Source organism: Cydia splendana, chromosome 21, assembly GCF_910591565.1.
Source record: "Cydia splendana chromosome 21, ilCydSple1.2, whole genome shotgun sequence".
In the NCBI taxonomy this organism is placed as follows: Eukaryota; Metazoa; Arthropoda; class Insecta; order Lepidoptera; family Tortricidae; genus Cydia; species Cydia splendana.
The window spans coordinates 4,341,348-4,363,930 of NC_085980.1; the positions used below are offsets into that span (position 1 = coordinate 4,341,348).

Here is a 22,583-nt window from a genome sequence, read left to right on the forward strand (position 1 = left end):
GAATTTAAATATCTAACTAATCTAAATTCTAAAGAGAATAGATTGTATAGGGGACGTGCATGAACTATAGGGGGCAGCACAGGAGCCGTCAGATATTTGGCGCGAAGCGTAGATGTGTAGTTTATGATTCCGATGTAGCCCACAAGATGGCAGAACCTACTATAGGTTCTGCCATCTTGTGGGCTCAAGGCACAAGAAAACGTACCTACGAGAACGGTTGACGGTAGAACTTGCTTTGGCAATGTACATGTTTCCGATTCAGACCACAAGATGGCAGACCCTCCAACGCGCACGGTCCCTATAGTAGAGGGTTATTGTCGTACTAAATTTTGTAGTCACTGTAAATCAGTGCTGTAAATTTACTGCCATCTTTCGATACAGGATTAAAATGAAAATTAATAAAAAATATCAATAAATGTATATATGTATGGATAAATGATTTTTTTTTATTTTTAGAACGCCATATGATTTTGACCCATGTTCTTTTACTGATATGAGTAAAAATTGTTAAATATAAAATGGTGTCGCCATCTAGACGAGCATAGAGGCCAAAGGTATGGCGCCGTATATTCAAGAATCAAATTTTCTGTAAAGCGCAAAAAGCCATCATCTCTTGCAAAAATTAAACGAATACGCTTAGCCCGCGCTTGATAAATAAAAAATACGATTTTTTTCATTTTTTTCTAAATAAAATAATAAGATAAAAAACAACAATTGATACGAAATTTAAGTATAAAAAAATACAAAAAGTTGTGTAGCAGCATACAATTACTGGGGATGGAACCAGGGACCTCCCGAGACCTCCCGATGCAAACAAAAAAAGCGAACGTTTGCAAAATGCGCCATGATAGTTCTTACTAAAGGTGACGAAATTTAGCTACTCATTCTCAAGTAAAAACGAAATATCTAAATACCGCCAAAACCAGCGATACAAATTTTCTGAATTTTAGGACATTTAATCTATAAACATATATCAAAATGAAAAAACTCTTATGATATCGATACGATTATTTGTTTAAGCGCTAGGTATCACGACTCCGCCATTTTTAAAAATTTCCAAAAACCGGATTGACAAAAATTTTTTATTTAGTCATAGAATCTGGTTACAAAATTTCATGAGAATCGGTTAAGAATTGCGACCTGTAGAGGAGAACATCCGGAAATACAAAACTAAATATCTAAATACCGCCTAAACCAGCGATAATTTTTTTCTGAATTTTTTGCTATTAACTCTGTAAATATGTCTCAAAAAGAAAAAACTCTTATGATATCGATACGACTATTTGTTTAGGCGACAGGTATCACGACTCCGCCATTTTAAAAAAATTCCAAAAACCGGATTGACAAAAAAATTTTATTTAGTCATAGAATCTGGTCACAAAATTTCATGAGAATCGGTTAAGAATTGCGACCTGTAGAGGAGAACATCCGGAAATACAAAACTAAATATCTAAATACCGCCTAAACCAGCGATAATTTTTTTCTGCATTTTTTGCTATTAACTCTGTAAACATGTCTCAAAAAGAAAAAACTCTTATGATATCGATACGACTATTTGTTTAGGCGACAGGTATCACGACTCCGCCATTTTTAAAAATTTCCAAAAACCGGATTGACAAAAAAATTTTATTTAGTCATAGAATCTGGTCACAAAATTTCATGAGAATCAGTTAAGAATTGCGACCTGTAGAGGAGAACATCCGGACATACGAAAGCCAATTGCTCGAGTCAAAACGAAGACCTTCGCTACGCTTCGGTCAATTATGCAAATTCGATATGACCATGTTTCGGGATGTGTGACATAATTAATTCAGTGACACGCTCAGCTATTACACACACTACCACAGGCATATGGAAATCGTTTTAAGGTACCGTCAGTACAATACTGCCATCTTTCGACACAAATGATGAACACTTTTACACGCGAGAGTAGAGGTCAAAAGTATGGCGCCATCGCTCGAAAAGATGGCACCATACCTTTGACCTATCCTCGAGTAGATGGTGATACTTTTTAACATTGAACAAATTTAACAACTGTTGATAATTTGTCTTGAAAGATGGCAGTAAATGTACTGACTACCTATTTGAAATATTCCTCTATTTCAAATTCTCTTTGGTATCGTTCATTCAGACCACACCAGTTGCCACTGCATTGCTGCCGCAAATCTCAAAAATCTAGGGAGCAACATTAATTTTGACGTTTTCGGCAGTAATTAAATGAAGTGAACCGAACATCTTTATTTTCAGGCAACTATCGGTCAAAATTACCTTTTTGACGTTTTCTGTAGCAATACAAATTCGCCCTTGGATGTATTCACACACATTTTGGGGAATCATTATCATAACCCTGTTTTTGGGGGCAAAAACGTACCAGTGCTAGTGATTACTAAAATATCGACTAAGAGTTAGCGACATCAATATACTTAATTAATTCTAGCTCATAAATCATAAAAAAAAATATTTACATACAAAATATATACACTCGTACTACTACTTAAACGAAATTAATAACTAGCTTAAATCTAAAATAGGCTCCTGAGGCATTTGTACTAAGGATGCTGGCGGCATTTCCTCGCTGTATCGCAATGCTAATACGTTGTGCGAGGTAGCCGCTAGCTCTTCGGTCACCAAGGCTATAACCGCGAAAATCGAAGTTCGCAAATTGCGTGCATCTTTCTCTGTCACTCTAATTAAGCCTTCATTGAAGTAAAAGAGAAAGATCCCCGCAATTTGCGATTTTCGGTTTTCGCGGTAACCCCCCAGTTACGTCAACCAGACGCTTCGCAATTTCTGCGAACAACTTGTGCGTTCTGGGACCCCATGGACCTAGAGTTTCAGCTCCAAATGGGACTAAATAGTACTCTCTTCTCTACCGAGGCTCTTATATTTAAATCATAATAAATAATAAATGGGTCATTCCACCGTTTCGGGTGTTACACTTGAACTCATAAAATAAGGTTCTATTCGATATTGTAACAGGAACTAGGAGGTTATAACTATTGATTCATCTACTACTTTGATAATATTTTCTTTTCCTGTACACACACAATTAAAGTATAAGAGCAATAACGAGAGAATCATTAAAAAGTAGCTGTTTCGGGCGTTACGGGAATTGGCCTATACCTTCTGACCATCAGTACCAAAATGCATAATTTAGCGAATTTTGTCAAGTAACCTCCAGTTTTATTTATGTCAAGTAACAATAGTTAGTATAGTCTACTGAAACACTGAAGTAACACTTAGTATCACTTTTCAATTAATTTTAATAAAATAAATTACCTGTTTCGGGTGTTACTCATGGTTCGTTTCGGGTGTTACGAGTACGAAATTAAGACAGATTTATACGAAATGATGGCTCATTTTATTGAAATTATTGTCTTTTTAATAAATTCGATTAAAAACATAAGTAATAAATGCTGAATTATTATAAAATACATTAATCTTAACAATAAAAACTGTTTCTCGAAGATATGATAATTATTTTTCTTTCGATGCAAATATTTCCGAAAATATTCACTTAATCAAAAAATGGTTGATGGTGATACCTATTCATTTTGAAAGATCTATCCAACGACACCCCACATCACAGGATTAAAGTCGAAAAAAATTAAATATATTTTGTACAGGAGCTTACCTAAAAAAATGTTTTTTTTTGTAGTTTTTGTGTTATTACTTTGTCGCCATGATTGATTTATGTATCCATGCCAAATTGCAGCTTTCTAGCACTAACCATCACGGAGAAAAGCCGGGGACGGACAGGCGGACGATCAACACGTTTCGGGTGTTACACAACTTCAAACTTTAAAACATACGACTAAAGCAGACGCTAAAACAATAATTATTACTCATTTGCATAGGTTCACAACATAGCCTTTCTTTGGCAAAATATGTTTGGTTATAGTTAATTAGCTGAAAAGTTACACATACTTTTATCTCTTTTTCGTTTCGGGTGTTACTTTGACACCACAGTCTAGAATACTCTTCTAAAAACCGATTAATCCATGCTTTTTAATATTTTTAAAGACAAATTATATAATTACGATATTTTACCTGAAATAACTGCGGGAAATTGGTAACAGTTTACAGTTACTTTCTTTTTAATTAGTCTTGCCAATATCGCTGTAAAAAATTAGTTTTACGCCTATCATTTAAACGTTGCGATCAAGTACATGAAAAACATGTAAAAATTGATATTTTTTTCGGTTTTTTTTTCTGACATGAAGGTTTGGTATGTTTTCTATGGAAATAGGTTAGTGTTGACTTCTTAAACTAATTTTCATTTTTGAACCCTTGGTAGCGTTTATTATGGATGGACCCAAATGTGACTCATCCTAAGTAGGTACTTACATAAGCGTTAGTCTTTTCATTATCTGTTTGCAAACCTCATTCATTTGTTATTATTGCAATTGTAAATATCCGCCATAAAATAATAGAACTCCACTCGAGTTAGTTCGATAGTTTTGCTGGGCATTCTCCGCAAGTCGACAACCATTCTATTTTGCGTGAAAAACGAGGTCGCGCTACGATTTTATGATTAGACATTTTGATAATATAAGTAGGTACCAAACTTCTATGAAATTATGGCGTATAAAATAAATAACGCTTGCACTGCGTGGGCTATCAATACCGCTGCAGAAAAGCAAGAAAAGCATGCACTTCTCCTGCTTTTCTTGGTCTAACTCTATCACTTTTCCACAATATAGCCAAGCATAGCACTAGTGCGGGAAAGTAGGACCATATGTACTGTTAACTAATAAATGTCGCACTTTTGTTGTGGAGGTAATTAACAATTTTTAGAAAACAACAATTGCTTTAAACAGCTGTTGAAACTTCGTGTATATTGTTTTACCAACCTAATGTACCGTTAAGATACTCGTACCATCAAAATTCAACTTAACTCTATGAAGATACGGTTGAAAATCCCAATTATTAAAATAACGTGGCATTTATTGAAGGTAAAGGTAAGAAAGTATTAGTGCATGCAAGTGCATGCATTCTGCAGCTTTATTACTAAGCGATTAAGAATGAGATACTCGTATGTCATTGTTGATTTAAATAATTTATCTTCCATTATGTTATAATAACGTCTGTCTTTCATATTAGTGGACGTATATTATAATTATTTCGGTTTCTTTTACTTTAAAAAAAAAGTGTATTTAAAACATAATCGTTTCGTTGCTTTTCAAAATAATTGTGAAAAATTGTCAACAATGTATATTAAATTTGAACAATACGTAAAAAAGCAATGTTTAATAGTGGCTTGTCGTGAGTATTACTTGTAATAAATGATTTAATTGTTATCATAAGTTCTACATAACACCCATTGTTATGTTTTGAATTTAAGAAGGCTAGAGTCCGGAATGTCTGCAGCGATTTTGATAGCCCACGCATTGTAAGTGTAAATAATACATCATAATTAATAATAATAATAATAAGGAGGTTTTTCCTGTGCAATTGCGGACGAAGTTATCATGACGAATAACTACCGGAGATATATCCTGAAGGACGGTACGGTCGACATTTGTCGGGCATGCCGCCGTCCCGGAGAGTCACTCAGGCATATTATCTCCGGTTGTTCTCATCTTGCTAACGGCGAGTACTTGCACAGACATAATCTCGTAGTCAGAATTATTCACCAGAAGCTTGCCCTTCTATACGGCCTTGTGGACCGCGAAGTGGCGTACTACAAGTACGCACCTGCGCCAGTTCTCGAAAATGGTCGTGCCACGCTCTATTGGGATCGATCTATCATCACTGACAGGACTATTGTAGCCAATAAGCCTGACATCGTGCTGATAGATCGATCGCAGCGCCGGACCGTGCTCGTCGATGTCACCATCCCCCATGATGAGAATCTCGTGAAGGCCGAGAAGGACAAGTTCAGCAAGTACCTAGACATTAGCTCATGAGATTACCGCCATGTGGGATGTTGACTCGACGATCATTGTTCCGATAGTCGTATCAGCGAACGGTCTCATAGCGAAGAGTCTCGACCAACACCTACAGAGACTCTCGCTGGGTGGTTGGATCAAGGGTCAGATGCAGAAGGCGGTAATTTTGGACACGGCGCGTATAGTACGTCGATTCCTCACTCTGCGGCCCTGACCACCGGCAGCTTGGACCCTGCCCCGCTGCCGGCGGCACCCTAGGTTAGGTTTTTTATAATGTGTTTATATATTTTTGTTATGTTTTGTAAGTGTTTTTATATTTTACTTTTATACTCACATTGTAAAATCCTAACCTAAGACCCTAATTGAATAAAGGAAATAATAAATATTGGGGACATCTTACACAGATCAACCTAGCCCCAAACTAAGCAAAGCTTGTAATATGGGTGCTAGGCGACTACATATCGTCGGTATACTTCCAAAACATGATAACTGACAAAATGGTCAAAAATTAGTTGTTTATACAGTTTTGTTCACATTTTCTTGTTTTAAATATATATGTGACATTTTTTTATTTATGTTTATTATTTAGAAAGTTATAGAGTGTAAAAAAGTACAAACAGACAGGAAATTAAATATAGTGTACACGTAAAAAATAATAAGGGTATTTAAAACAACATATCTCATAAAACTGGTCACGTAAAATATAGAAAGTAACGTTAACATGTTTTGCCTGAATGTTCCTATAATTAAGAACCTAAATAGTTATAGCAACTGGTAAAATATTATAACATTATTCATTACTATTTACCTGTAGACATTTCTTTCAATATGCGATCTATTATACAACTAGATAATATTAAATTCACTTAAAACAGATATAAATATGCTCGGTAAACGCTAACAAAATCAGTATCATAATTTTTTGAAGTAATTTAGTTAATAAGGAGTGTATTGTCATATGTTTCTTCAATAAAGGAGGGAAAAAAAAAAAAAAATATTAGACAGTTATAACTGTAAATAATAACATGTTGCATGTAATTTGTTACTTTTTATTTCTACGTTAGTTTTTAGAATGTGCTTATAATGCCCTGTGAACTAGTATTTTTTATCTCTGTAGTTTTTTTAAATTATATGTAATTATTTTTTATATGATTATAAACAAATACACAAAAATCTGTCCATTTTTTATACAGGTAAAACATGATAACACATGCCATGTTTTTGTCGGTCAATATTTTATATTTTTTGGTTTAAAAATATCACTTTTATCTATTTATAGACAATATTAATATCCAAAAATTTTAAGTGACAAAGTAAATTTGTCAAAACGCGTTTCTAAATTCCCTTATTTGAGGATCAAACTTTCAACTCGCGTTATCTCGAAACTATGTTTCAGGTAGTTATCATGTTTTAGAAGTATACCGACGATATATACATACTTATATAGATAAATACATACTTATATACATAGAAAACACCCACCTTACTTAATTACTTAGAAGTTTGACGTTAAAATAACACTTGCACTAGGTGTGCGCTATCAAAATCGTTGCAGACTTTTCTTGGTGCAACTCTATATACTTACCTACTTAAACGCATTTTTAAGGCTTAAATAGCGAAAAGCTTATTTTTTCATGATTAATTCCATACCGCGCAAATATGCGCAGATTTTACCCGCGGTGCACGCGCCACATATATTTTCAAAATTCGGAAAGTTTTTGGGGTCCAATAGAAACACTTTTATTAGAAACTAACATTTGGATCTCACGATACAATTGTCATTTTTCAAAAAATATATGCATGTAGCTAATTAGACCCATTTTTAGGGTTCCGTACCCAAAAACGGGACCCTATTACTAAGAGTCCGCTGTCCGTCTGTCTGTCACCAGGCTGTATCTCATGATCCGTGATAGGCAGTTGAAATTTTCCCAGATGTATGTCTATGTTGCCGCTATAACAACCAATACTAAAATCAGAAATGTGACGTCCCATGGGAAAAGGTACCTTATGGCGGCTGGTGCTTACGGCGCAGAGCACCGCAATAGTATTGGAGCTACGTTAATAATAGCGTCAGCGCCAACCGCCATAAGGTACCTTTACCCATGGGACGTCACATATAATAAATATTTAAGTGGGGCTCCTATACAACAAACATGATTTTTCTGCTGTTTTTTGCGTAATGGTACGGAATTCGTGCTTGGGTTCGACTCGCATTTGGCCGGTTTTTTTTTTTATATAATCGCATTTTAGGTATCACAATTCTAATATCTACTTAATGGCCAATAAAATATGACATTGATGTATCAAGGCGGTTTGTTTACTAAGGTCCTACCAGGAAACGCGAAAATCGAAATTTAGTTATCTGCCTCTATCGCTCGAATATGCAAGAGTGATAGAGAAGTTAGATGGAAGTTTCGATGTGATTCCAGTAAACCTAGGGCACATATTGACCGGGTACTCCATGGGATGGTCGTCGCCAGTGTTAGTGAAACTGTTTGACGAAGAGCAGAGCCCTCTACCGGATACCATCACAACTACGGAGGCGTCGTGGATCGCGTCTTCGTTTATGGCTGGATTAGTTACAGGTAAATATTAGTGTTAACGTGTTAATTAACAGTTTATGTAGCATAATGTCGTGGGATTTAATATTTGATTAGTTTTACTATTGTGTAAATGTTTTCACTGTGTCATATTATTAAGGTTCTTTCACATTTCTGTCATACTAGCTGTTGCCTGCGCCTCGGTTCGCGTGGATTTTTATGTTGGTTGTTGTAATTCTATGAACATTGTGCAGCATAAAAATTTACACGTAAAATTTGATTTTGTTTGTCACGATGTCTTTCTACGAACTTTTGATTACCTCACTTAATTAAATATTTGCTCTTGATACAAACTTTCAACTTCTTCACAACTCCCGAAGAGACAGAATTTTCAATATTATGCCTATTTACAAAGATCTTAACTGGTTTAATTTTCAGAAACGCAGCAATGTTTTTTCTTATATTCTAATTCAGTGGTGGGCAAAGTACGGCCCGCGGGCTATCTCCGGCCCGCGAATTGATTTTATCCGGCCCGCCGCCGGTCCTATGAAATAATTAGTATATGGCATTGGCCCACGATTATCAATTTATCACAAATCTAAATAAATTTTGGCTACAATCCTGGCCCTCCACTTAAATTTTCTAAACTTTCTGGCCCCCCATGAAGAAAGTTTGCCCACCACTGTTCTAATTATTACCTATATCTTTCAGTCTCTCACTCAAATAATAATAATAATAAGCCCGCAGGGCAGCTTGTGGCGAGCTGTTGGGGAGTAACGACCCCACGGACCCGAGTGCTCCCGAGAGTCGGTCAGGGTCTCCGTCTCCGGCGTGTCTTCGTCGGTCGGAGTGGACCCCAAGGGGACCCGCAGGACTCTCAGCTCTGGCTTGCCTTCATTAGCCGTCCAGAGAGGAGTCGCTAGAGCTATATGCTCCAGGGGTGGAAGTGAAAGATGCATAAGACGCGAGTTGGCACAGTGGCTGGTAACAGCCACTGGGTAGAAAGCGGCGCACACCTCTCGACACCCCTGAGCCGCTCACACCGATGTTGCTCCTGGTCGTATTTACGACGGCAGTTTCAGGGGCCCATCTAGTCAGCGGCGAGTCACCGCCTGCCTCGATGACGGTGTTAACATTGTTATGGCAGGTGTCCGGACCTCTTTACAATAGCCCAGTCTCATTGTCCACCCAAACTTCAATCCATAGACCGGTATACTGTTCACTTTTTCTACAATAGTCCCAATGCCTGCTGCGACCGGTTCATGGGTGTCTATTGTTGCGCCTGTGAACGGGTTCCAGCAGGCGTTCTACATGACATTAAAGCTCTCCAAGGGGCCTCTACGTGTTGGATCTATATCCCCACGCAAGCCTATCAAAAGACCGGGATTTATAGGTCCGTGAAACCCGAAATAGAGTACAAATAATAATAATAAAATGCTTTATTGCACACTACAAAAGAAATACCTATAATAATACCTATTCGTTCCCGATACAAACTTTCAAACCCATATATAACCACTTTAGAAGATGACTTTTCAAAAACGCCGGGATTCCTTCTCTTGTTTAACAATATTATGTTTTTCTACGAAGTTTAAATTCCTTCACTCAAAAATATTTGTACTTGATCCAAACTTAGTTTGGATCAGGTTAGTTTACTTAGTTTGGATCATGTTAGTTTAAGTTAGTTTAGTTTATATTTTGTACTTTTTTGAGGCAATAAAGCATTTTCATTTCATTTCAAACTTTCAACCCGTTTTTACCTTAGCTTAGGGGATAAATTTTCAGGAAAGCTGGAATACCTTTTCTGGTTTTTTAATTTCAATTGTGTTCACAAGACGTTTCATTTTTGCTGCAATGTTTTACACGATTTTTTTCTCTTTCTAGGGATCTTCCCCCTCGGAATTATTGCAAATACAATTGGAAGGAAACCCTGTATAATTTTATCGTCATTACTGACATTGACGGGACAAACCTTGTTAGCTGTGTCTTTCGATACGACTTGGATATATTGTGGACAAGTGATAAAAGGTTTGGGAGCATCCGGATTAGCTCTTTTGGACTGCTTATACATTGGAGAAATAGCGTAAGTTATAATATTTATTCATCATGATTATCATCATATCAGCGTCACCACTTTATCACCCCCTGTCCCCCTGATGAGCATATGCCTCTCTTTAAATGTATCTCCCAAGGCTCACAAAATTTATCCACACCTCCTGGGATGAAGTAAACCCGGATAAGACGCATCTAGGACCAAATTAAGATATTAAAATGATTTGAAATGAAATGAAATGAAAGGCACTTCTGGATGAGACTAGCTCAGGGCCAGGACAAGTGGCGTACACGAAGAGAGGCCTATGCTCAGCAGTGGACGATTGAAAGCTAAAATGATGATGATGAATACCCATGTAAAAGTTGTTTAGTAGGTATGACCTACATATTCACTCCTCATAGTGTGACCATAATAACAAAATCACCATTTTCCAGGTCACCAAACATCAGAGGAATATTATCCACATCCACAAACGTTTTCCACGCATTTGGCATACTCCTAGTATATGCTATCGGCCCATACGTCTCATACAGGGTGGTTTCCTACGTATTCATTGTTATCAATGTTGCACATTTGGTCAGCTGTTCGTTCTTTATACCTGAGAGCCCCGTATTTTATGTTATTAAAGGTAATTCATATCAAACATTGTTTTCAGTTAATAAAAATATCTGGGAACCAAACTAAGGTTGCGAGTTCAAGTATATTCGAATGTTGGGCATTTTGAAAATTCAATAATCATATTCTTTCAATTGCAGATAAGGAAGAAGCTGCCAAAAAAGTACTTCACGAACTTGGGAGAAGCAAAGATATAGACACAGAATTAAAAACAATGATAGAACAGCATAAAAAAAATAACAGAGACGCAAAATGTATGCAACTTTTTACAATAAAAAACAATAGGAAGGCACTGATCATAAATCTTGTGTTGATGACATTGAATCAAGGGAGTGGCATGATGTGTGTTTTATTTTATGCTACAATGATATTTGAGAGTGCGAGTTCAGGTTCATCTGTAGCTCCAGAAATATCGTCTATAATATTGGGAGTGACGCAGCTTGTGGGTGCGATAGTAACGCCGTTTTTCATTGATAAGTATGGAAGAAGAACGTTGCTGTCATTGTCTTTGCCGTTGTGTTGTTTGTTTCTGGTAAGTTATATTAGTTAATGTATTTTTTATTTTTTATTTTTTTTATTTTATTTATTCAGAACACATACAGTCATATAAGATACATATGTTAGAGGTGCGTAATACGCACATAAATCTTAATACTAAAAAGACCTGGAGGTTCATAAAATATACATGTAACTGAAAATTGGTATACAATAGGTACAAGCATAAGCCCAAGGTAGGATACATACAACAAGAAGCAAGGATAACTCATTAATACTTACAGCAAAAAGTCGGAATAATAATAATAATTACAGCGAGGGTCAAGAAAAGAAAATAGAATTCTGAAAATAGGAAGCGTAGTACAGAAAAATAGATAAAAATCAAGGAACAATAGCTATCAAAATAAAATCTCAGAGAGTAGGTAGTTACAGCAATAATATTTTTTCCTTTAACATGATTTTAAGTGTAGTAAGTGATTTGTGAAAGGGATCAATCCTGCCAAGATGTCTATTACAATAGTTGGGCACTCGTCTGAAAAACGTATGCTGCGCATATTTCTTGCGAGCAAAAGTAACGTGAAAAAGGGGCCTAGAACGTAAGGGGCGGTGCGGAACACTAAAAAGCACTTTTTGTAAAAGATTAGGGCATTGGATTGCATTTTTACAAATTTTGTAGAAAAACATAACATCCAAATACATCCTACGATTACTGAGGGAAGGGATATTGAAGTACTTCGCAGCCGTCGAGGTGTCATTGAAGTGAAAACCTGTCCTATAACTAAGAGATTTTATAAAAATGTTTTGAATCCGCTCCAGTCGATCAATATGTACCTGATACTGCGGTGACCATATAACACTACCGAACTCGAGGACGCTACGGACAAAACAAAAAAACAATAACTTATAAGTTCTAGGTCGCTTAAAAGGCTGCCCTACCCGAAGCAACATGCCCAAATTTTTATATGCCCGCTTACAAATGTTATCTATGTGGGTATTAAAATTTAATTGCGAGTCTAATGTAACTCCTAAATCTCTAATGAAGGAAACTCTTGAAATATTTGAATGGGATAATTTATAATTATATATTATAGGGTCTTGCTTACGATTGAAGCTGATAACAAAACATTTGTCGGGGTTAAGGAAAAGATTATTATTTGAACAATATTGGGAAAAACGATCTAGGTCTTCTTGCAATGCATGGCAATCCGCTTCCGAAGTAACAGGTTTGTATATTTTCGTGTCATCAGCATAAATTAGGTGATCAGAGTTTAGAAAACAATTAGCTATGTCGTTGACATACAAGACAAAAAGAAGCGGGCCAAGGTGTGACCCTTGTGGTACTCCGGATGGCACGGGAAGAAAACGCGATGTATATCCCTTCAATGCAACAGCCTGACTTCGGTTCGAAAGATATGATTTTACCCATCTCAAGAGATCGCCATGTATACCGAGCTTGAGAAGTTTAATTATTAAGTTATTATGATTTATTTTATCAAAACATTTCGAAAAGTCGGTATACACGGCGTCAACCTGGTAACCGGATGAGATCCTGTCGGTAATAAAATCAGTGAAAGTAAGTAAGTTAGTGTCCACACTCCTACCTTGACAAAAACCGTGCTGATTCAGAGATATATGATGGCAAATTACGGCCCTAATCTCGTTACAAACAATTTTTTCAAATATTTTTCCGAAAATATTTAGTTTGCTAATGGGTCTATAATTAGTCACTAATTGGGTATCGCCACTTTTATATATAGGTGTGATAAGGGCTTTCTTCCATAAATCAGGGAAATGACCACTTGACAGTGATTTTGTGAAAATTTTAGTAAGCGGAACGACTAATTCACGAGCGCACGATTTGATAAAGATAGGATGGATCAAATCAGAACCACTACCCTTTCTAATATCAACTTTTTGTAAATGTCTGAGTACACAATCTTCAGTAATAGTAATAGACCGCAAATCAACAAGAGTGTCATCATTTGGGACTGGCAAAGAACTGGTAGTAGTGGGTGGATCAGGAATAAAAACAGAGTTAAAATAGTCATTAAAATAGTTACTTATGGTGTCTCCATCCCTGGAAGTATTACCAAGATATGTCATTTGGTCCGGCATGCTATTGGTAGGAAATTTTGACTTAATAAAGGTCCAAAAGTATGACGGATTGCTACAAATTTTGTCCTCAGCAAAGGCGATGTAGTTATTGTAGCACTCAGACTCCATCTTATGTTCCCTTGCCCTTAAGAGAACAAATTCCGCTCTGTCCAGTGGATTACCGTACACTTTCCATCGCTTATGGACTGAAAGCTTTTGTTTACGAGTTTTAATAAGGACGCGGGAGAACCATGGAGGGTATCCATTGTTGACATTGATATATTTATGCGGGATATGTTTTATTATGAGGTTCCTAACGACATAATAAAAATATGCAACAGAATCCTCCACGTCAAGGTCATTTAAACACGACCAATCAGTCACTAATAATTCATTACGAATGAGATCAAAGTTTCCACGATGAAATACTGGCTTTGTAGATTGATTCGGTATTAACTGAGGCAAATAGGTTGTCAAATTTAGAGCTAAAGATATATCCAAAGCTATATGCTGAGGGTCTTCGGGAGTAAGCGGGGAGGTACAGGAGGTAACCATGCAGTCAGCATTGCTCAACACTAAGTCCAAAACCCGTCCATTAAGGTTATAACACGCATTGAACTGGTGTACACTGGTTAGTGCAATAAAATCAGAAAGCATGGTCACAATGGGGTCATCGCTTGCCTCTATTTGGAGACGGTTTTGGTCCCCGCACAGAGACCAACAAGCGTGGGAAATATTGTAGTCACCCAGTAAAATAAAAATATCATCAGGGTGGGAATGCATTAGCCTAGCGGCATTATCAAAAAAGCAAAGAAGTGAATTAGCATGGTATTAGCATGGTATTGTACCTGTTAGCAAAAAAAAGTGTAACAATAACGATAAACGTACATATACACGGTGGCTAAAAAATAACTGCATTCCCGTTGACAGGGTGGTTTTGGGTTGGGATTATACTGGGTAACTTCCAGAAATATATATTCTAAGAAATTTACAGCCAAAATGTATGAAACAGCTACTTAATTTTTTTTATTGCGATTTCGGGGTTGGTCCCATCCTGTAGTAAAAGTTGCTCAGTATAATCCTAAAACCTCCCTGGCAACGGGAATGCAGTTATATTTTAGCCTGTATGTTTAGTGAACAATCCTTTGCTCGTATTTTCTCGTTCGTATTTGTAATGCTACTTCAGTCAACCTCAGTACTATTTGTACTGAGACTTCGTGCGTTTCCGTGAAAATAGTACATATTTACTATCAAAATGTTTGCTTGTCATTTATTCACACAGTAACTATTTCTAAACATAAGTTTCGAGAAAATAGTTGTCCGTCAGTCGCTTACTCGTCGGATGGGAGCCTACATTCACATAAACCCTAACATGTAGGTACCTGCAGTAAAACCGCATAAAAAAACAAACCAAAATGACCCAACAACATTATTTCTGTGTTTTTAAGCATTCTTTTGATTGAAAAACACTTTTTTAAAATAAGTCACGGCAAATATGTAACAATTATGAATCTAATTATTATTATTAATTCATTTATTCACATAAACACTTACGTCGGTACATATATACAAGAAATGCGCCAAACTGGAGTAACCAGTTTGTTGGCGCGCCGCACTCAACTCTTACTTAATATTAAGGTAAATGTTTACAATCGTGACTTATTATGGCTTGACTTAATGAAATAATGACTTAATACGATCATTTATATTCTTTTGCTTTCGTAAGTAATAGTTATTGATTAAAAAAAAAAGCGTTTTTCAATTATATGACATGTTAAGATCGCTTACCTTCTTTATAATGCTAAGAAAACGAACTATAAGAAATTGAATTTCTTTGGCACGTCGTAAACTAATCACAGACGTCACAGTGACTACTCTAATTGATATGAAAACAGCTAAAAATACCACACATATTTTATTGTCACTGTACGAAGGGAGGACGGTCCCTACGAAGTAGCATACAAACCGCATTCCTTGATCATACATACAAATATATTTTACTGACAACTAGGTACATCAGGTTTACGTTGAAACACAAATGTGACGTCCCACGGGTAAAGGTAAGTATTACCTTATGGCGGTTGTCGCTTACGCTATTATTAACGTAGCTCCAATACTATTGCTGCTCTGTGACGTAAGCGCCAACCGCCATAAGGTACCTTTTCCCGTGCAACGTCACAAATAATAACTATCTCAAACTAATAAGAGGTAAATATATACTTTAAAGCAACCCATAAGCACTATTCAAATATTTACCGTCTTGTTTCAGACCACATTAGGAGCTTACTTTTATCTAGAAATAATCAAGTATTCCTCGATAGACTCCATTCGGTGGCTCCCTCTGTTTGCTCTCATGGCGTATATATTTAGCTTCAGTTTTGGTAAGTTTTATCATGCTATATCGTGTTATCCCGGCTTTTTGCCACGGCTAATTCCTATGCCTGGTGTCCACTTGGCGCCTAATCTCGAGAATATGCACTAATTTTTACGAAAGCGACTGCCATCTGACCTTCCAACCCAGAGGGAAAACTAGACCTTGTTGGGATTAGTCCGGTTCCTCACGATGTTTTCCTCCACCGAAAAGCGACTGGTAAATATCAAATGATATTTCGTACATAAATTCCGAAAAACTCATTGGTACGAACCGGGATTTGAACCCGTGACCTCCAGATTTAAATTCGCACGCTCTTACAGCTAGGCCACCAGCGCTTCGTTACGACTTCTCTGACAAAATTAGACTAAGAAAAATGGTATAAGTACAGGGCGTTCAAAAGTGCATGGATAGGTGTCGACAGTAAAGCCTTAAAATTACGGTTGAAACACTTGAAACATGTCCACGCACTTTTGAACGCTATTGTACCTACGCACCACATTAATAGCTCATTTTGTATTTCCCAGGTATAAATTGCATACCATTCGTTGTCCTTGGAGAAACCTTCCGCCCCAATATGCGGAGTCTCGGCGCCTCCACCGCCACGACCATCGGCTGCATCGCTGGCTTCATCAGCTTGGCCAGCTTCAGCCCCATCGTCAGCGCCTTCGGCAGCCATGCTGTCTTCTGGATATACGCCGGACTCTGCTTCTTTGGGTTCCTGTTCACGTTCTTCGTGGTCCCGGAGACTAGAGGCAGGAGCTTGATGGAGATCGAACGAATGCTGGGATGAATGCAGCTAAATTAAGTAGTAGATATTTGAGGGAATTTATTGAAATAAACGTATAAGTTGAATCTAAGAACCTGTGGTCATGTGGGGTAAGAGAAACGTAGTTTATTTTGCTTGGGGCACGGGCAGTAGAAACAGTATGAGGATTTCCTACAAAGTTTTCTTTTGACCCAGTGTTTCCTACCCTATCTATTAACCTTAATACTTCATTTAGTCTAATAATATGATTCATGGATATAAATACATATATGTAGTAGTGGCTCTGTGAGCTGTGGACCTTGCGAGCATAGCTTAAAACCCAATAAATTTATGGGTCAATTTAAAATGTAAATAACTTTATAAGGTTGTCACTGATATAAAATATTTCATTTTAATAATTTTGTTTTACTTTATAGTCCAGCTTTACGATTATAATTACTTGATTGCATCTAGATGATCTAGATCACTTAGAAACTTAGATAATACTATTATTTCAGCTCAGTCCCTAGAAATGTTCCACCCTGTATATAAGCACTCGACTAAAACACAGTCAAGTACTTCTCCATTTCATTTCAAATTATGAATTCTAAAGACGAATGAAATAGAAAGAAACCTTCGCGAGTAATTTGCGAATGCATTAACATTTATAACAGTCATGCACTCTTTGATATTAAGCCTCGAATTTTGCTAATGAAATGAAATGTAAGTAATGTATTAGTCTTTAAATAGAAGTATGAAATGGAGTGAAGTGATAGGAAATTCAAATTATCAGGCCTATTTGATTTGCAATGTTGCTATTGGAAATGGATTTGACAACACCTTTCATTTCCTGTGCATTAGTCGGCGTCCTGTGTAATAGTCATTTTGGCACTAAAACTGAGGTATGGAGTGAGCACTCTATGTATTTTTTTCTCTATGTTATAGTTCAGAACCTACCTACTACAAATGTGGTCCAAAAGTTCAGTTATCATAAATACCTACCTGATTCAGATGCCCAAGCAATTATTGATGATTTTGTTATGAGATAACACCTTACAAAGATTGATGTACGAGTACATAAATATTAAACCATTTTTACAGCGGTCGAAGCATATGGATGACGTTAATTAAAAATTTTACGGATCACCGAAGTAAAATTGAGTTCATAAATATATTTCGCAACTCGCATATTTTATATTTCGATTGAAAATATAAAGTTTTTATGGGCCGTCATAAAATGTTTGCAGACAACTGATTAGGCGATTACACAATATTAGTTTGAAAAATATCAAACAAAAAGTTTCTGTATTGGCAATTTATAACCTTAAAACGCAAAATTTTACTGTAAAATTTTCAAACTATTTGACAACACGACTTTGGGAGCATATAAAATTATTTTTTTGTGGTTTTAAGTATTCACACGACTATATAGGTATATGTAAATTATAAACTGAAATAGATGTCATATATTAAAGAAAAAGTGGTTTCACCGAAATCAAACTAATCAGAAAAACCGGGTTTACAGCCAATAGGGAGTATTACTGCAATGTTCTGCCGCCAGAGTGCAGCACTAATTTGTTTAGTAAACCATAGAGTAACTTATACATACTATAGGCCTTAAACAGTTTATTGTCAAATTTTTACTATGACATTGACGCACCACGGCGGTTTGTTTACGGGTGGCCTACCGCGAAACGCGAAAATCGAAATTTCTTTATCTGCCCTCTATCGATAGAATAAGCAAGAGTGATAGAGAGACAGAAACCGAACTTTCGACTGTCGTGTTTCACGGTAGGCCATTGATGATGTCAATGAGGTTTGTTTACTGTATGTGGTTGTGGTTAGTGGTACCACCTACGCAGAGCTTTGCCTAATATTCCATTATTACAAAAACCGGGTTTTAACTTTGATAAACCGGTTTTTTTCGAGTTTTATATATTCGTTATAAGTTGAAGTTAAATGTACAGATATATTTTTAAATGCATACTGCTAGGCTGTAGGTTGCCTATGACCAGTAACATAGAATCGAAAAGTAACAGAAAAATTATAACGTAGTATAGTAGTAACTAATTTATTGATGTAAATAAAAAGAAAATTATTATTCAATTAAACGCATAAAAAAATGCTAAAGACGGAAAAAGTAATATTTTGAATACTATAAAATATTTACAACAATAAAAGGATGAAGGATTGTGTATTAGCATTCAAATAAACAATATTTTAAAATTAGTCGTTAACATGACGGGTACCTGCGAATATTTTATTAGATCATAGCTACGTGACTGCTGTATATAGCTACTTGTAGCGACACTCTCAAGCTTGTCAGGCAAGTAGTTTAACACTCGGGAACGTAAACCGGTTTTTTTAATTATGAGAAAAACCGGTTAATTTCAAAGGTACAAATAAACACAGGTTTACATTCGCTATTTAACACTTAATAATATTGGCCAATTTCTTTACACATAAGACCTAGATTCGCATAATATTCTCTAGGCACTAAAGTACGACTTTGGTCACTACGGCCCTGATCTATTTGTATTAGGTTAAACTTAAGAAATATACGAGCGATACAAATATATTTTTTCTTCCTATTTTATAAAACGACTGACCCTTCATTTTCGTTTCTTTGAATTTGAACCTTGATAGTAAAATCCTAAGGCTGAATTTGGCTTTAGCTGTCACAAAATATATTTCGAAGATTCTTAGATTCTTCGTGGAAACTCAAAGATCCATGTCGCTTCTTTTGTGACAAATCCTTTGTACTTCAGCAAACCCGATAAAGTGTTCCTGAAATCCGTGGCTCAAGGTTCTTTGATCCTGAGGTTTACGCTATATGAGTATGAGTATTATCAACAGACATAAGTTCTTGTGGCATAAACGAGTCTCCGAGAAAATAAAACATCGATAAATCTGTTATCGATAAGTCATACATTAATATTTAAAAAATGTGACTTCTACTTGCTGTAAGTGAGTTACCGAGAAATTTCAATAATGCAAATCAATTGCAAAGGCGCTACATAATTTCTTCATTACATATTTAGTAGGTACAAGTGTAGGATACAGTGCGAAAAGAATAGAAAACTACCAATATATCAAAAGAGAAGAAGATATCGAACGTGTTGTGTATTTCGCGGTAGCTATCTTCCTATAAAATGTTATAAATAGGTCTAAGTATAACGTTACAGTAACATCGATAACAGACATGTCGATATATTATTTTCAATCACTTTATTTTGCCACTAAAACTTCTATGTCTGCTCCGAAATATGTATGTAGTTAATAATGTCGTTTATTGGCTTTTGTTATATCCTTATACTAAACGCAATGAATTTATAATATACATATGTATATTGAGTATTTTTTTACCGCAATAGGGGCGGCAAATTCGGTCGCCGTAGGACGTAATGGTACATTACTATACAACTGCGAAAAGTAGTTAATAGGGAATATTAGGCAAAGCTCTGCGTAGGTGGCACCTTTGTGGCACATACAGTAAACAAACCACATTGACACATGGCCTACCGCAAAACAAGAAAATCGAAATTTCGTTATGTAATCTCTCTATCAAGAGTGATATCTTTTACATATTCGAGCGATAAAGAGGCAGATATCTAAATTTCGATTCACGCGTTTACCGGTAGGCCCTTAATTTGTTAACAAACCGCCTTCATGCATCAATGTCATATTTTATTGTCTGTGAAAACTTGTCAAAAAACAGTTTAAGGCACAGCATGTATAAGTTAGTCTATGAATTTACTGAGTCGGTAGTGCTGCACTCTGGCGGCAGAACATTGCAGTAATATCCCCTATTCGCAACGAGTGGCGATAAATTGAAACAGGACCGAACGGAGTGTTTTAAATAGACACGAGTTGCGAATTAACTTTTCGCACGCGTTGTGTGTACACAACGTTTAACAGTAAGTACATAATTTAAGATAAGATAAGTACATAATTTTACATAATTATGGCCCTTTGAATGTTCGACTTAGGCACGTTTTGTGCTAATCAGAGATCGGATACCGGTATTTTTTTTTGTATGGGAACGAGAACGATATTTTTTCTGTCTTTGTTAATTATTTAATTTCCAATTGGGCAATCTAATAATACGAAGTCGTTAGAGTCAGTCCATGAAAAGTCTGCAGCAGATTTGATAGCCCACGCAGTGCACGTGTTATTTTAAACGTCAAACTTCTATGAAATGATGACGTATAAATGACACTTGCACTGCGTGGGCTATCAAATCCGCTGCAGACTTTTCTTGGTCCGACTCTACCTAAAAACACAACTGACCTACATTTGGAGTATAAAATAATACGAATTAAATGCTTATTTCGAAGTTTTTGAAAAACCGGTTACGATCCCGGGTGCTAATTACCGCACTAGGGTAAAATAGCACCTTATGCACTATAAACAAATAAAGACATTTTTTGCCGTTCTGTCAACGGAACCTTGAAAAAAGTTTGCGAACCTCGGCCTCGCCTTACTCTGCCTTAAACAAGCTATAAATAGGAATCCTACAATTACTGTTGTGAAGTAAAAGTCACGTAATACGGTTCCTGTTTATAACCAACTTTTCGTTTTCCGGATATTACGGGCGCTCGTTATTTTCCCTAACTTTTTGAATTGAATGCTGAGTTTATATTTTTTCAGCACACCAACTGGTACGACGCGACGACCGGTCTGGCCTAGTGGGTAGTGACCCTGCCTGCGAAGCCGATGGTCCTGGGTTCGAATCCCAGTAAGGGCATTTATTTGTGTGATGAACACTAATATTTGTTCCTGAGTCATGGGTGTTTTCTATGTATATAAGTATGTATTTATCTATATAAGTATGTATATCGTCGCCTAGCACCCATAGTACAAGCTTTGCTTAGTTTGGGGCTAGGTTGATCTGTGTAAGATGTCCCCAATATTTATTAATTAATTTATTTATTTAAAGGCTCTCTTGATAACAAAGTTGCATATTCTTCACATGTGAGGCAAAGTAATAAATGCAAATTTTGAGTTATTTTCTTATGTTTGCTGGTTGAATTGACTTTTAAATGATGATTTTGAATGATAAATATTTAATAACATTCATTTCGATTTGATTTGGTTTGTTTTTGCTTGATATCTTACAGTTAATATTTTCTTCGGGTCGGTGTGGTGAATAATTGTGTTTCAGTCGGGGTAAATTTTGTTTAACCCTCGCAAAACGCTCAAGATGCCAGCCTTCGAACCAATTTTGGAATCTTTCGCTTGCTCGGGTATCAGTAATAAGCAAAGCGGTTAAACAACAACTTTGCCGCCTTGTAAAATAATTATCTATTTTGGGCGTTAAATAGGCATTTGGGCAGTTATGTTTTGCCCACAAAACAAACGCTCCAAGCGGGTACGCCGCCATATTGGTTAGAATGAATGAAAAGCCCTAGGGCCCGATTGGAACTTTAAAATACGTCAGCAGTTAATAGATCTACACCGTGTTTTTATTGAATTCCGTTAACTTCGGGGTATAGTTAAGTACGTTTATAAGAACTAAATGGCATAGTTAATTTTCAAAAAAAATAATTTTTTTTTGTTTTTTTTTGTTTAAAAATAATTGAATGTAGCATATAGCGTTGTTGTAACACGGGCATTACATTTAACTCAACCAAACAATTGAAATCTGTGACATATCAATGTCATTTCGTACATCAATCGACCGAGATTGTACTTAAGTTTAGTAGCAAATGTATGAACTCATTCTAAACACTAATCAATATGTAAGCCGGCCCTAAGGCACGTGTACACGCTTGTA

At 36.3% G+C, this 22,583-nt stretch overlaps 1 protein-coding gene across 1 annotated transcript; it reads left to right on the forward strand.

The window, feature by feature from the left end:
* The first annotated feature begins 8,317 nt into the window (after positions 1-8,317).
* Positions 8,318-17,071, forward strand: LOC134801260 (facilitated trehalose transporter Tret1-like). The gene is made up of 6 exons (XM_063773790.1): positions 8,318-8,476; positions 10,316-10,514; positions 10,919-11,112; positions 11,240-11,631; positions 15,958-16,069; positions 16,587-17,071. Exons 1-6 carry the CDS (start codon positions 8,353-8,355, stop codon positions 16,850-16,852), a joined length of 1,287 nt encoding a protein of 428 aa, XP_063629860.1. The 5' UTR covers positions 8,318-8,352; the 3' UTR covers positions 16,853-17,071.
* The last annotated feature ends 5,512 nt before the right edge of the window (positions 17,072-22,583 follow it).